The sequence below is a fragment of the Artibeus jamaicensis genome, unplaced genomic scaffold (genome assembly GCF_021234435.1).
Source record: "Artibeus jamaicensis isolate MK-2021 breed Jamaican fruit bat unplaced genomic scaffold, CSHL_Jam_final contig_387, whole genome shotgun sequence".
Lineage (NCBI taxonomy): Eukaryota > Metazoa > Chordata > Mammalia > Chiroptera > Phyllostomidae > Artibeus > Artibeus jamaicensis.
In genome coordinates this window covers 11,092,764-11,109,775 of record NW_026521812.1, presented here as the reverse complement: position 1 = coordinate 11,109,775, position 17,012 = coordinate 11,092,764, and the positions used below count along the sequence as shown (strand labels likewise).

General features: G+C 34.3%; 1 protein-coding gene across 1 annotated transcript in view; it reads left to right on the top strand.

Moving 5' to 3' along the window:
- The window catches only part of NKAIN2 (sodium/potassium transporting ATPase interacting 2), an 887,037-nt gene that overhangs the window by 489,058 nt on the left and 380,967 nt on the right, over positions 1-17,012 (top strand). The window contains exon 3 of the mRNA XM_053664749.1: positions 9,038-9,118. Coding sequence (XP_053520724.1) covers positions 9,038-9,118 — 81 coding nt within the window. The remainder of the gene's footprint in view (positions 1-9,037; positions 9,119-17,012) is intronic.

Here is a 17,012-nt window from a genome sequence, read left to right as displayed (position 1 = left end):
TTTTCAAATTCCTTTAAGTGTAAAGTTATATTGTTTATTTGAGCCTTTTCTTGCTTTTGTTTTTGGTTTGTTTTTTGTTGTTGTTGTTTTGAGATAAACCTGTAATGCTATGAATTTCCCTGTTAGGATTGCTTTCCCAGTGTCCCACAGATTTAAGATTGTTGTGCCCTCATTTTCATTTGTTTCAAGATATCTTTTGATTTCTTCTGTGATCTTGTATTTACCGATTTGTTGTTTATAATATGTTATTTAGCTTTCATGTTTTTGCATGTTTTTCATGGATCTTATGATTGATTTCTGGTTTCATAGCATGGTGGTAAGAGAAGATGCTTGATGATTTCAATCTTCCTAAATTCGCTGAGACTTGTTTTGTGTCCTAACATGTGGTCTATCCTAGAATACATTCCATGTGCACTTGAAAAGTGTGTACATTCTGCTGCTTTGGTGTAAAATGCTCTGAAGATATCGGTTAAACCATTTGATCTAGTGTGTCATTTAAGGCCACTGTCTTATTGTTGATTTTCTGTCTATCCATTGACAGAAATAAACATCTATTCATTGAAGTCACTGGGGTGTTAAAATCCTTGACTATGACTGTATTTCTATCAGTCGCTCCCTTTTTGTCCATCAAGATTTGCTTCACATGTTTAGGTGCCCCTATTTTGGGTGCATAAATGTTTACCATGGTTATATCCTCTTGTTAGATTATTCCCTTTATCATTGTGTAATGTTCTTCTTTGCCTCATACTATAATCTTGGTTTTAAAGTATATTTTTTCAGAAGTAAGTACTGTTACTCAGCTTTTTTTCTCCTTTCTATTTGCATGAAATGTCTTTCTCCATCCCTTTGCTTATAGTCTGTGTGTATCTTTCAATCTGAAATGTGTCTCTTGGAGGTAGTGCATGTATGGGTCTCGTTTTCTTATCCATTCAGCTACATGGAGCAGAATATACATACTTTTCAAGTGCACATGGAACATTTAAGCTATTTACATTTAAGGTGAATATTGATAGATACATATTTAGTGCCATTTTATTGTTAGACTATTTTTCTCTGTTTTCTCCTTCCTCCTCCTCCTCCTTTTTCTTCTTTCTTCTTTAAGCACATCCTTTAACATTTGTCACAGTACTTCTTTGATGTTAACAAGCCCCTTCAGCTTTTTTTTTCCTGAGAAGTTTCTTATTTCTCCTTTAATTTTAAATGTTAGCCTTGCTGGGTAAAGTAGCCTTGGTTATAGGTCCTTGCTTTTCATCACCTTGAATATTTCACACCACTCCCTTCCGGCATGTAATATTTCTGTTGAGAAATCAGATGACAGTCTAATAGGTACTACCTTGTATAGAACTACCTGCTTGTCTCTTGTGCCTTTTAGGATTCTCTCCTTGCCTTTAAGCCTACTGTTTTAATTATGATGTGTCTCAGTGTATGCCTCTTTGGGTTCTACATACTTGGGATTCTGTGAGCTTCCTGGATTTGTGTGTTTTTTTTCTTTCACCAGTTTAGGGAAGTTTCTGGTCATTAGTTCAAATAATTTCTCGATCCCTTTCTCCTTCTCTTCTCCTTCTGGTATTCCTATGATGCACATGTTGTTATACTTCACATTGTCCAAAATGTTTCTTCAGCTTTCCTCATTTTTGTAATTCTTTTTTTCTTTTTGCTGTTCTGCTTGGGTGTTTTTTCTACCTTGTCTTCCAAATCATTGATTCAGTCTTCTGTTTCATCTAACCTACTGCTTACTCCTTCCAGTCTATTACCTATTTCAGATATTACGTTCTTTATTTCTGACTTGTTCTTTTTTATGGTTTCTATGTCTTTTCCATGATGTTGAGTGGCTTTGTAATAATTACTGTAAATTCTCTGTCTTATAAATTGCTTGCCTCCATTTCATCTAGTTTTTCACATGGAGAATTCTCTTGTACTTTCTTTGGGGGTTTATTTTTTTTCTTCCCATTTTGGCAGCTTCTTTGTATTTGTTTCTATGTATTAGGTAGATCTGCAAAGACTCTGGTGTAGGCCTTTGTCAGATTCTGCTTGTGAATGGCCCTGGTCAGCCTGTTTGGAGCTATCAGTGATCCACAGCATGGTGCTTCCTCTGCTGGGCCCATTTGTGTGCAGAAAGAGCCAGGCTGCACACGAAGGCTAGCTTTTAACAGCACCAGGTCCTGGGGAATGTCAGCTGAAGTCTCACAGAGCTCCCAGAGAGCCTTTCTTTAGTTATTAAACTAATCAATGTTATAGCCTTAAGGCGTAATCAGCAGCCCTTCTTAAGCTCCACAGGATGAGGCAGACTTATTTCTGTGGGTGGGGCCATTGTTTCTTCTCAGCCTGCCGTAAAGAGAGGAGTGCTTTGCTTGAGAAAGATGGCTTCCGCAGTATGGGGAATGACTCAGCATAGGGATCCCTGCGGCTGTTCCTTCAGTACCCTGCCCAGAGCCACCAACTTCAGTCTCCTCAGGCACCTCCAGTCCACTCTGTCCTCCCTCTGCAGGAGGCCAGGGTAAGTGGCTACAAAGGAAATTTTGTGTGTTGGCCTTATAAGAGGCTGAGTCTCCAGCCATCTCTACCTGGTGGAGAGAAACTCTGCTGCTTTTCACAGCTGAATGTTATCTGGGGTCGTTTCCAACTCTGGTGCTATAGGCTGGGGAACCATGCTTGGTGTTTTGGCCCCACACTTCTTAGGGCCAATACCCCAGCCACTGAAATATCCCTCTGGAACTTCATCTGCCACCCATGGGAGCCCAGCCAGCTCTCCTGAGCCTCCTGTGCACTCCCTCCCAGTGTCATTCTGGTAAAGTCATTTTTTCTGTCTTTCCATGGTTATAAGACTCCTTTCCAGTTAGTGTTCAGGTGGTTATTCAGCATGATTCCTCTATAATTTAGCTGTAATTCCAGATTGGTCCAGATTGGTGTAATTCCAGAAGGAGGTTAGTGTAGTTTCCACTTACTCCTCAGCCAAGGAGACTTTTTAATCAAGTGAAAAAAATAGGTAACAAAATAAGAGCAAGATTCATATTTGATTTAAACACAACATGATTGAAACATTTATAGAAAAAAGAATGGAAATATATACAATAAAGTAATACAGATGATTATATTTAAGTATTGTATTTTCCCAACTTTTCTTTTCTGATGTTCAAAATATTACATATTTTCTATGATAAAATATTTCTGTAATTGAGAGGAAATCATAAAACTGATTTTTAAATTAATAGTTATGCAATCTTGACAATTAAATAAAATCACAAGGAAGCTTGAGCATATGATAGTAGCATTGGTAAACATAAGAAGGTGGAATTCTGGCTTCTTCTGGATCTGTAGCACGATCTATGATTAGAATCAGATTTCTATCATATTCTGGCTGATTACCTAATCAGATCATTGCTAGTCAAACTAGAAGTTGTTATAGTGTATTTTTATAGGTATTTCTTTTAAGTGACAAGTTTTTATAGCATGAAGTAGATGTAAAATGATTTATGAATTCAAAGATAAGATTTAAATCATAAGGCAGACTGTCATAAAATGATCAAGAATTAGGAAATGAGATGCTTTATTTGGGCTACTTTTCTCTCTTTTTTTTAATCATAGCAATGGATGACAAATCCGATGAGAATGCCTAAGCAGATTAAATGATACCATTGTTGCAGTTGGAAAATTCAGCTAAAATATAATTAACTTTTAGCAAAAGATGAATATAGTCCCATCATTTTGACCAGGGTTATTTGTTTTATAGATTTGTATTTATATCTATTAAAAGCCCTCCATTATTAATATTAAAACACCTCACTGTTAATAATTCTGAACTGTTGCTAAACGAGGTTGTTTTAAGACATGACTTGCTAACCCAATGCTTCTTAAGAATGCTTCTATCAGAGTTATTAGAACTGACTACATTATTTTTATATTAAGAGTATATCAGTGATATTAGTGACGTGATAGTACTGTTGCTCCCTAGTTTAAAAAAATCATACCTGAAGAGATTTCTATAGATTGCACTGAATTGCACTGTTTATCAATGGTAAACATAAACCTTTTAAGGGAATAAGTGACTTAGTTATATCTTGTAATGTTTTTCTGCAGCATTGGTTACAATCACTTGTATTCTGTTGGTGCTTAATAAATGTGAAGTGGCTCACTGACCCAACTCCTTTTCCAATTAAGAACTTAGACTCATGTGGCCAGTGTTTGAATTGTACTACCTTCTTCCATCTTCCAATTATTATGGTAATAATATTGAAAAATAGTTTTTTTTATTGTAGTGGTGTTTAAGAGGAAATCACTAATGTAATTTAGATCATTTCTATATATGAGTATCTATGTATTCTCTCCTTCTCTTGCTGTATGTATATAATATATATGGACATATTATATGTATGTTTTGTATATATATATATACATATAAAATTGAAATTTCTTTTTATGAAATTGAATTTAGAATCACTGTGAATTAGTGGAAAAGGTAGGAAAACTTATATGTTTTTAATGATATTCTTCCCCCCCCACAATTATTCTAGAAGAAATTATTTTGCTAATATAATGCCATAAAGGTTGGCATTTTCCCCAAAATTAATTTATGAATTGAATGTAATTTGAATAAAATGAAAAAAATTGTATCTGTGTGTATGTATATATGAGAACATGAAAAACTGATGTTAAGATTTATGCACTTTGTGTATGTTAACTGCACTTTATAACAAAAAATACAGACTTTTATTTTAGGCAGCTTATTGTAACAGAAAGAAGCAGAAAAGCACTGGCAGTGTTAAGGTGTCACATTATCTTCCCACCGGATGTTTATCAGCCTTTTGGTCAGAGGCGCTACCGTCCTAGTTATTGTGGAGCCATGACGTGTAATATCACTGTGGCGCTGCATCTGGCCAGTATGTTGGCCTATCATGATTGACAGCCTTAACTAATTTTTATCTTACACAGCTAATTTGATTTCATCATTACAGCCACAAATACAATATGGAACCCATGATGATTCAATTACCTCTTTCCATTGCTAATGTTAACTATTTAGCTAGAGACGCAAGTTAAATCCACTCCTTAAAGGGTCCAAAACCTGCAGCAATCAACCCTTAAAGCATGAATTTCATCATACAATGGGATTTGCCTATCATTACAGATATCTCATCATTTTTACCTGAAACATAAAATATAAGGTTTTTGTTTTCCATAAGAAAAGAGGAGGCTAAAGAAAAAAATAGTCTTATAGCAGAAACTGTAAGTTAGGTGCTAACTGGAAAGCTTGAGATTTTGTTATCCTGTTAGGTCATCTCTCCTGGGCAGTACATCATTTTCAATTACAGTCAAACTCAGCAGTAGTCAATTATATCTCATCAACTAGCTGTAGCAACTTGGAAGAAGTTAGTACACATCTTTACACTCATAAGTAATTTTGATGAGTAATTTCTTGAACAGTGTGAATAATAGGGTTTATTGAAAAAATCATTAATAGGCTAAATTACAAGGGAATGCAAAATCTTTAATATTGAGGCAATATTTAGGTAAAATCTACTTACAGGAAATTTGGTTTAGATAAATGCCAGTTACTGAAATATGAAAATCAAGAATGAGAAAGAATAATGATAATAAAAAAGAGGAGAATGAAGAAAGACAGTATAAGCAGTTAAATTAGAGAAAGTTAAGGAGTAAAGTCAAATGAGACATAGTGAAGTTAGATAAAGTCCTGCCTTTATGTAGTGATCAAGTGAAGGATTACCCTCTGCAGCAATGTGCAAGTTTCTCTGTTTGCTATGTTGCCACACCCTAATGGTGACAGTTGTCTATATATCTGTAATGACAAAGAGCGCATGTGAGCTGACTAGCTTGTCATGCAGCCTACAGTAAAGTGAAAATATCCTTCTGGGTTACTGTGAGAGACAAGGGGTCAGAAAGGTGCGCAAAACCACTGCTAATATGACATAGAAGGTGCTTTATAATTTTGTAGCATGGTAAATCAGAAATAATAAATTTCCATTTCATGAAACAAAAGGAAAAAAGATTTGTTTTATAAAATGCCATTTGTCAATATTGGCATTGGTATGTCAAAAAAGAAAAGCTATTCTAGGGAAGAATATATTGCAATAGGAAACAAAGAAAACAAGTCTAGACTGCAATTACAATAAATGGAAGAATGTTTTCTGTAAATTTAGGTAGAATGTATATTTTTTAATATCCTAAGTAGATAAAAAATTTGGAAAGCATCACTGTATTATTTACATCTATTTACAAGGAGATGTGATGATGTAATGTAATAGTCATAATAAAATGGCAACCTATAGTGAGAACTCAAATATTGACTAGTTTAAACATTCTATCATCCTGTCCTCATATAAACCCATGTGAGTTTACTTCTGTTGCTAAGACTATTTCCCATTTGAGTTAACTGAAGTGTAGGGAAACTGTATGACTTGAAATAGCCATAGAGCTCTTAAGCAACAAATCTAAACTTTAGGTTTCAAGTTCTTAATCTCTATATGTTATTTATTTGCATGTGACCCATTATCCTACCTGTCCATAAAAATATTAATTGTGATGACAAAGACATAATTTTTTAACTTGATTTCCTAAGTATGCTTTATATTTACAAATAATAACAAAGTGACTATGTATAAGTAATGTCTAAATTAATTAGAATGAAGTTTTCAGATTCTTTATATTTTCAACATTTAATGAACTTAAAATAAAATTCGATTATAAAATAAAAAAGCTCCAGCATCAACATTCTTTTGCTTCATCAGGAAGCATCCTTATCAATGACAAATTTTCAGAAATATTTAGTGTATGTAATATAGTGTGTTTCATCAGCTCTTACCAATATTGTGTTTATCCTGTTTTTTGGCTTTTACTAAACAGTGTTTATTTAGTTCTATACTGTTAATTAGGTGGGGAAAATATGTCACCATGAACAAAGGCAGGATAGAACACTTCGATCATTATTTTATTGTTTTCTTGGCACTTGAACCAAGTCAAGGGAACCTTTAGTCACTTTTTTTCCCCTTCTCCTTAAAGTAACACCCAGCATTTCACTATATTTCTAAAACTAAAATCCAAATCTTCAAGGCCATTGAATAAGTTTATATTTTAGTTTTTTTAAATATGTAAGATAAATTTACACTTCGTAATACTGAGCAAACTTTGATGTCTCATGAGATCTCTGCACTAGAACTGAGGTCTTTGCTGGAGCCAGCAACTTCCTTCCTTGACTTCTAGTCCCCAGCTCTCAAGGCAAACAGCCCATCAGACCCCTTCATTTGTCTTGGACCATTTAGTTTTGCCCTCACTTGATTCTCATTGAGCATTGCACTTGTCCAGCAGAGAAATGAACCCATCACCTTAAAGTCAGCTGGGTCATTATTATTCATTATATCACTTCATCACGTAAGCCTCTCAGCCCTCAACTACATAAGTAATCATTGTATACTCATAAAAACCATAGCACATGCATAGAAGCCTGAGAGGGGAGAAGAGATTCTGAATGTGAAAATAGCAAGATTTTTTTTCCATATTGCTCCTCATTCAAACATCGACTTACAAGATATTTTCTTATACCTATTTTGTACAAAATAGTAAATTAATAAATTAGAGACATAAGCATAAGTTTTTAAATGGTCCCTTTTTCAGTGAACTTATACAAATAGATATAAGATATTTAGAATGAAATTAGATTAACTGAGATCTTACTGGACCACTAAGTGGGACAAAGTCAATTCCAACTGATGTCATTCAGAAGGTAATATTTATATTGACCTTTGGAGAAAAATAAAAATATTGATAGGTGATAAGAGAAGTACCTAAGAGATAAAAAATAGTAAAGCATAAAGGAATTACAAATAAAAAGGCATGTAGGTGGCAAATAGCTTTCCACATACATGGAGCAGCAAGTACTCCAATGTTTGAAATCCATGATGACTTGAGAGGTTAAATGAAATGTGTCTGAAAAGATAACATGGTACAAGATCATAGAGGTCCTTGAAATAGAAAAGAAAGATTTTAGAAATCATTATATAAAGAATGGGAGCCATTGGTTTTCATTTATCAAAGAAATGACATGATACTCTCTTGTCTCACTTTTTAAAATTCACATCAACTGTTTTCTTTCTTTACCACACCCTCCCACCAGAGTCCTTCCAACCCCCCACCACCAGTTTTATTTGGTAAAGTTCATATGCTCATTTGATTCACCTCTTGTGGAAGGTGTTTCACCTCTTCTATTAAGCTTTGCAGTACTAATTGTTCTCAGAATATTATACATGTCTGCTGTATTCCCTGTTTGTACTCAGACTATTTTTTATGAGTTTTGAATAATAATCATTTTTTATCTACTTTTACCACTTGACTTGATTTCAGAGGGAATTTATCATTGGTCTTTGTACCCTCAATATGTTTCTAGAATGTTGCTTTCTGGTTGCTTAAACAATGTTAGTTGACTTACTGATCAGAACTATGTCTTGGTAAGAAAAACTCATCCTCAGTGAAGAAGGCACGGTAAATAGAAAACAGAATAAAATTAAGGTAATAACTAGTTGCTCACTGTAATGGGAGACTCTGTGGGGATGCAATTAACAGATGAAGAGGAAAATGAAGAGAAAGCTGATTATGGGGCAGAAATAGAAGAACTATTTGAGGATAACTTCAAATAATTTGGATAAAAGTTGTATGTTATACACGGTTTGATTTTGCTAAGGAAAGATAGGAGTTGTCTTTGATGGGTTGTATTTGATTCTTCTCTTGAAGCACCCAATTTTTTCAAATATCTAGAAGGCTTAATTGTGGTCCTTAAAACAGAATGTGGGCAACTATTTCTTTTATCTAAAATTCTAAATATTATTCTTAAGCAAGTTTGAGCTATAATACTATGAGTACATAACAGTGATAAAAATATCAACAGAGATGAATATGTTCCCTAGAAAGAAGCAATATTTAATATTTCCACTAATCTTATGATTGAAGTGTTCAAAAATTCAAGTTCTTTTAAATCTTACTCAGCTGATTCAAAATTAATTATGTTTTTTTCTCTCTTGCTTTTCTACAGTATGCTGTTTGGCTAGTCTTCTGGGTTACCTGGAATGTGTTTGTTATCTGCTTCTATTTGGAGGCTGGGGACCTCTCAAAGGTAATTTGCTCTCTGATTTTCCTGAGTCCTCAGTAGTGTGTTAATAAGCCTTTTCCTAAGTAAGGCAGAATCTCACCCTGTTCTTGTTACTTAAATGCACTTTGAAAGAAGGTAAATTGAAAGGTGTCTTGGTCTATATCTCTGTATTTCTATCATCAAAAAATGCTTTAGTGTGTCACAATAATGTATGTTCATTTTTAAACAAAACAAATGTGAAATACTGATTATTATAGTGACCTTGCCGTAGACTTCTAAAACATTGACTGATGGGAGATTTCTGAAGCAGAATAGAAAATATTTAGAGATAAAATTTTGAAATTTAAGTTACTTACTTTGCTTATTACTCTTCTAAAGATTTCCCTGATTGGGTCCAAATAGCCATGCAGTAACTCAAACAATTAATGGGTTTTGATTGGGTAAAATTGTTATGAAGGGCATATGATTTATCATTTAAATAAAGAAACAGTTACTGTAAAATAACAGGAGACTTACCGTACTTCCTTTTCCATGTTTTCTGCTGTCCTTATATAAGAGTGTGTGTGCTTGTTTCTGAGCATGTGTGTTGCTGTTCTATTTCCTCCAGAATGACTTTACTATTGCAATAATGCGCTCTTTAGATCTTTAAAACCAGCATCCTTTTTGTTTTCAGCTTTATAGCAAATAAACATTTCTTTTTTTATTGTTGTTTAAGTACAGTTTTCTGTTGCCTCCCACCTCTCCCCTTGGCCCAGTCCTCCCCACCCGCCTCCCCACCCACCTCCCCTGTTTCTACTCCCGCCTTGTTATTGTCCATGTGTCCTTTATAATTGTTCCTGTAAGCCCTTCACCCTTTTCCCCCATTATCCCCTCCCCTCTCCCCTCTGGTCACTGTCAGCCTGTTCTCAATTCAATGTCTTTGGAATGCAGTTAACACCAGGTGAATCAAATGAGATATTCCATTCAAAGTAGTAGTGCATCTTGCTTGAGACACTTGAGAGGGTTGCAGATGTGTATTTCTTCATATTAATTTTAAAAGATTGTTAAATGTTCTTTTACCTATCTTTTATTAGAGCAGGAAGACCCTGCAAAGGTGGTGATATTTTTTTAAAACCCAGAGGTAGCCTGCTGTAAAAAGGGAACAAAAGTGATCTGTAAAGTCACCAGGAATTGTTTTTACGGGGTTGTATATTTTAGGGGGTGGGTGATGGAAGTAGTAGTAATACACAGCAATAATCTAGCATACAGGAGTTTTACAAAGTGCTCTGAGCATTTTCAAGGATGCTTATCCAACCTGGTAGAGGCATTTCTGTGACTCTTGTAGTGCATTATCCTCCACACTCAGCTCAGCAGGCAGTCCCTTCCCAAGGTGCTGTGACCCATGAAAATGAATTGTTCCGGTGGCTCTAGGAAGGACATAGACAGGACTGCTGCTGTGTCCGTGCGAGAAACACAATACACACTTTCCAAGGACTTGAATTCCTTACCCAATTTATAGATCTCCACTGCTCTATAATCCACTTTATTCAAAGAAATTCTACACTACAGTGGCTTTTAATGATATTTTTAATTTTAAATAATCACCTTAAAAACTGGAAGGCTTTTATACAGGCATATTGGCTGAGTAAAATGATCTAGCAGATCAGTTTGTTTAATATAAAAGGAGAGAAAAGTAAGGAGAGAGAGATTTGAGCTAAGCAGCCTGCACAAATGTTCAGTAATTGTGTTCCCTGCGCCACGTGATAGCTGCAGGCACAAACAAAGCCTGTGATCTCATGACCTTGGACATGGGCACTGAAACCATAGCGAGGGTGCATCCTAAAACATTACACTTTAAGACAGCTGCAACCCAAATGACTAAAAATTCTTCTAATGCACACAAGGCAGGTAATGACTATCCCTTGGAAAGGCAGCAGTTAATAATATTTCTCTTTCTTTTCATCTCATAAACCAATGGTAGGCTCTGCAGAGCACATGAAAATTTAATATTTTTAAACAAATAATCTAAAAAAACCCCATAAAGGGCAAAGTTATACTAGTTATCTGTATCAGGTTTTTCCTTCCTCTTCTACTCAAAGGGTTTGAGAAAGGCGTATTTATACCATTTAATTCTTCAGCTTCTGCAACTGCATCACATTCTTCAGGTAACACAGTGACAGGAGGATGCAACGGAGATTGAAAAATGAACAGGTGCATGAAAACTCAAAATTGGACTCCCGAAACTGCTGATAATACTTAGATTACTGAATATAAATGTTTTTTCTCAACACACTAAAAAATAACATAGTTTGACCATATAAATGGGTCAGTTTGAGGCTGAGGGACAAGTAGAGGAAATTGAACCAGGTAGGAGAATCTATAGTCATATATATGTGCAAGAAATGTTTGTTTTCATAAAATTTTTGTAAACCATTGTTCCTTCGTAATGAATATTGGCAAGACTAATAAGGCAATCTTGATTTACCTGTTGCAAGGGTGTCCAACTTTTTGGCGTCTCTGGGCTACACTGAAAAGAGACGAGCTGTCTTGAGCCACACGTGGAATATACAAACACTAATGAAAACCCCCAAATCACAGTGTTTTAAGTAAATGAACAATTTTGTGTTGGGCCATGTTCATGGCCATCCTGGGCTGCATGTGGTCCTCAGGCCGTGGGTTGGACGCCCCTGCTTAGAGTTTAGAATGTTGTGTCGTTGTTTTCTACAGTGTCTTTTCTGGTTTTGTTTTGCTTTGCTTTGCTAAACTATTTACCATGTACTAATGAGCAAAACAGAGATTAGAGTCATTAACCAACACAGTGTGTACATTCAGTAATGAAATGGCTTAATTACAATGATATGATACACAGGAGTGACCTGTTTGATCTTCAGTTTTGTTTGTGCCCATAGCTATGTAGTTAACATATGTTCTTCACTGAAAAATCTGTGTAAATCAAACATTATTAAAATATCAATAACTATAGTTTATATTTTATTCTATAATGTTTAATTATTATCCTCATAATATTTTAGGAAAAATAGAACTAACTCACCAGAGAAATTGCTTTAAAATTTTTCTCAGTTAAATTAATGGAAATGTAGTATAAAACAGTGATAGAACAGATGATAGCAACAAATATATAATGGTATGATAAATTTTTCACATTTTTTCTATTAATAGCTTAGATATTGGTGATACAAGTAAATATCCTACTGCATCATATAATGTGTTACATTTTTGGTTGATATTTTAATAGATCTCCTATTAAGGGGACAGTTGGCATTAGTTTGTAACTCAAAGTATCCGCTAACTTTGTAGGCAGTTGCCTCTGAGCATTCAAAGTCTATTGAATTAATAGTTTTGAGAATTCTTCATGTAAATACTTTTATTGTTCTGTTGTGTTGTTTTGGACACTCGTGACTGATTCTGTTGCTCGCTTGTCAAGTAGAAAGAAACGGGAACTAATGCCAGCTATCAACTGAACTGAGTTACTTTGCAGAGTGATCTGTTGTTTGTTCTGTGGTAAATTTTAGCCTCAAAGTGCATAGCAGTTAGAAAGGAAACACATATGAAGTGCTAATTCACCCATTAGGCTCATCACCTGGGACATGGAATTTATTAAATAATTTTTGAGTAGCAATACATAGGAAAAATGTAGTGGTCTTTGGTATCTGTAAAAACGTGTCTTGTATTGGATGTAAATTGGAAATTACTCTTAGGCTGAAATTAGATTCTAACACTTTATGTGATGATTTTGAGAACTCATATTCTACTTTCGTAATTTATGGGGCACCATTAGTGAATGATGCACCTGTCTTTAGAAAGGAAACAATAAATTTACAGATCATGAAGGAGTAACCAAGGAATTATTTTACATTCAAAACAGCCAATTATTTTTTAACCCCTTGAAACTAAGTACGCAGGTATGTATTCCTCTGGCTTGATTGTATTGTTGGAAACTTACCTAGTTAAACATAGCCTAAGCAACTAATTATACGTAGTGATTAGTATGTTTCATAATAAGCACATTTAATAGCTACTTCTAGACAACTGCCATGTCTGAATAATATGAATAGTTGTTTCTGTGGTCTAGATATAAATATTTATTTTAAAAATTGACATGTAACACAGTCATGTAAGAATGTGGCTTATTTAAACTTTGGGGACTAAAATTTCTGTCCTGCAAATAGAAGACAGGAAGAGGACAAAGCCTGTCTTTCGCTGAGTGACAGGGAAACCATCCCGAAACCCAGGGGTGAGTGCTGTGTGGAGCCGTGTTGCGCTACAACAGTCCCTGCTTTGTTCACTCTATTTAACCACCTTACTCATTTAAAGAGGTTTCTCATTTTTGGATATTTTCTGTTCGATGAAATCAATATTGGTATAAAATTTTGTTTTTATGATTTCATGTGAAAAAGGGAGCAAAATCTTTTATTATTTTTTAAAAGACTCAAATTAGTACTTTAAGAAGTAAAAAAAAATCTATGCAAACAAAAAATATGAAATAATTCCTCTGATGATTTAAGACTAAATTAAACAAATATCAAGAGAACAATTTTTTGAATTCTCTGTCTACATTATTTTACTTGAACATGCTATCCGCTGTCATCATTTAAACTATGACTTCTACCAATGTCCCCCGGATTTCTATCTTCAGCCCTGACCTTGTTGCTAAGTTCAAGCCCCGCATCTCCAACTTCCTGTGGGTGTCATGTCCATTTCATTGTCATCTTAAATTCAACATGTACAGGATGAATTTGTCATCATCCCCAAAGAATCCAACTTCCTTAATTCAGTTCTTACTCAGAGAAAAAGGCAAACTTTATTTTGAAAAATGAATAAAGAGGAAAAAGAATCATGTTACAGAAGGGAGAAGAGCTACAGAAACCTTTATAGATTGATGTAGGTGAAGCAACAAATAGATTCTTAAAAATACAGTGTTTGTATGTGTATAATAAACTTCAGATGCCAAAAAGGCAAAAACAGTAGAGATCTGCTGAAGTCCAATGATACTCTGGGAAGGAAGTGCCCCAAATAGATGAGCTGACCCTTTAAAGATGCCATTTCCTGGGGGCATTTGCAGATTCTGCTTGGGGCAGGAGGCTAACAATCCAGGCTTTGAACACATAGAAAGCTATTTCTGGGTTATGTATAAATTAGCATCGCTTTGAGGGAGAAAGCCTCAAGCACATGGGTAATTTTCTTGTAAAAGCACTTGGTGAATTTTGTGTAAGTCTAACCATATAAACAGAAAGACTAAACAGCAGAGCAAAAAAAAAATGGCAGAGTTGCAAAATAAGTATTGTACATAGTAAAGAAAATCTACAGAATAAACTATACTTACAATTGAGAAACCTGAAGGTTGAGCTAGGGGCAAACACACAGTACACATTATCAGAGCTAAAATCCAGGTTCAACTCAGCACAGTCCTCCCTTGAAATAAGCTGATCAGATATTGCTGTATCTGTACAGTTGAGAAAAAAATTAAGAAAAACATCTCAAGAGAAAGACAGCATTGCTTAGATCCTCACACTTGATTTTTGTGCATAATATCAGGCCATGGAATGTTCCTACACATGCTCAAGAGAGAACCTTATTACTAAAGGTGAAGAAAAGAATGGATGATTGAGACAGACCAACATATGATTCAGGTATTCACTTTCAATTAAAATAAAGATCAAAAAAATATGTTGAAGAAAATAATGGGAAAAATTGGAGACAATATATTGAAACATGAAGAATTTACCCTCTTAAAGTTGGGAGCTATAGAAGCAATAAGTGAAAATTTCAGAACTGAAAATTATAATATTTAAAATAAGAACTTATTAGGTAGTTTGATAGTAGATTTTCAAGATAAAACAAGGTCGGGTCAATAAAAAATATCCAAACTGAACCACAGAGGTTAACAAACAAAAAAAAGGAAGAATAAAAATACAAAAAAGAATGTCAGAAGTATGTTGGGTTCTGCCAAAGGTTCAATATACACATAACTGTATATTGTATACAGAAGAAAAAAGAGATCGAATAGTACAGAATATATCAACCCATAGGATCAAGAAGACTTTCAGATCTTAAGTGGAATAAGTACCAAGAAAACCATATCTGAGTATAAACTAGTAGCACTTTCGAAAATCAAAATCAAAGAGAAAATCTTTTCTTTCAAAGATTTTATTCATATATTTTTAGACTGAGGGGAAGGGAAAGGGAAGAGGGAGAGAAATATCAATATGTGGTTGCCTCTCACGTACCCCGTCCTGGGAACCTGGCCCCTAAACTCAGGCATGTGCCCTGACTGGGAATGGAACCAGTGACTAGTTTGCAGGCCAGCATTCAGTCCACCAAGACACACCAGTCAGTGCTCAAAAAACCATCACAGGTAAAAGACCCACCTCGTTTAAAGCAACAACAAAAAGACTGACAATTGACTTTTCAACAGAAACAATACATCTGGAAGACAATCAGATGTCACCTTTAAAGTGCTCTAAGTGTTGCAATCTAGAATTCTGTGCTCTGCAAAAATATTTTTCAACAATAAAGGTGAAGTAAATGCATTTTAAGTCAAAAAGAACTAAGATGATGCATTACTAGCAAACATGAACTGAAAGAAATACTACAGGAAGTCCTTTAGGCAGAAGGGAAATCAATCCTTGAGAGAAAAAGAAAATTTCAAAGAAAAAAAGATAGATATATGAGCAAAAATACAAAACAAAACAAAACTATAATAGTGAAATCTTTTGGAATTTGAACTAAAATGCATGATAACAATAACACAAAAGGAAGAAATTCAGCATTCTAAGTTTCTAGCATTATCATGGAAATGGTAAAGATAATAGATTATAGTATTTCAAGGATTAATAATTTCTTGAGTAATAACTAAAGGAAAACATATCTACCAAAACCCAACTATAGATTTAAAAAATTAAATAATATAGATAACTGATTAATCCAAACACAACTAAGAAAGGAGAAAACTAACAAAAAGAGATATATAATTAGAAAAAATTATCAAGCTGGATGCTATAATCCAAAATATATTGATAATTACATTAAATATAAATAAACTAAATACTTCAGTTAAGAAATTAAGATTTTTAGTTTAAAGTCACAGCACCCATTTATGTATTGTCTGTAAGAGGTGCACCTTACATATAAGGGTTTAAATTTAAAAGTTAAGAAAAAGTAGAAAACACATACCACATAAACATATAAAAATGGAATAATAATTTTAATATCAGATGATTTAGTGTTTAAATTAAGAAGTATTACTAAAGATAAGTGATTTAAAGGTCAATCTTCTCAAAGATATTGCATTCAGTATTAACTGAGTAAAATATTTCAGCTACACAATATATGAATTATAAATACACAGAATTAAAGGGAGAAATAGCTAGTCACAGTGAAAGGTTTTTAATACTCTTCTTTGAATATATATCAGATCAAAATTCACAAAGAATATAAAATATCAGTTTAACACAATTAACAAACTTAATTGACATATTAGGATACTACACCAAAAAATAAAAGTACATATATTTTTAAAGGTATATGGAAAATTCAATTATACAATGATTCAATAGCCTATAGGCCCAAATCTCTAGTTGGACTGGAGATTAGAAAACACTTTGTACACTGGCTGGTGTGGCTCAGCAGATTGAGTGTCGACCTTCGAACCAAAGGGTCATGGTTCGATTCCCAGTCAAGGTGCATGCCTGAGTTGCAGGCCAGGTCCCCAGTAGGGGGTGCATGAGAGGCCAACACACATTAATGTTTCTGTCCCTCTCTTTCTCCCTCCTTTCCCCTCTCTTTAAAAATAAATAAAGAAAAGAAAGAAAATATTTTGTACTGAAAAAATCTTGGGAGTGGAAATCTAAATGGGTTTTAGAGTAAAATGTTTGACTTTGCATGAAGATATTAAAAGAGAAGAAATACTGAAAAATTA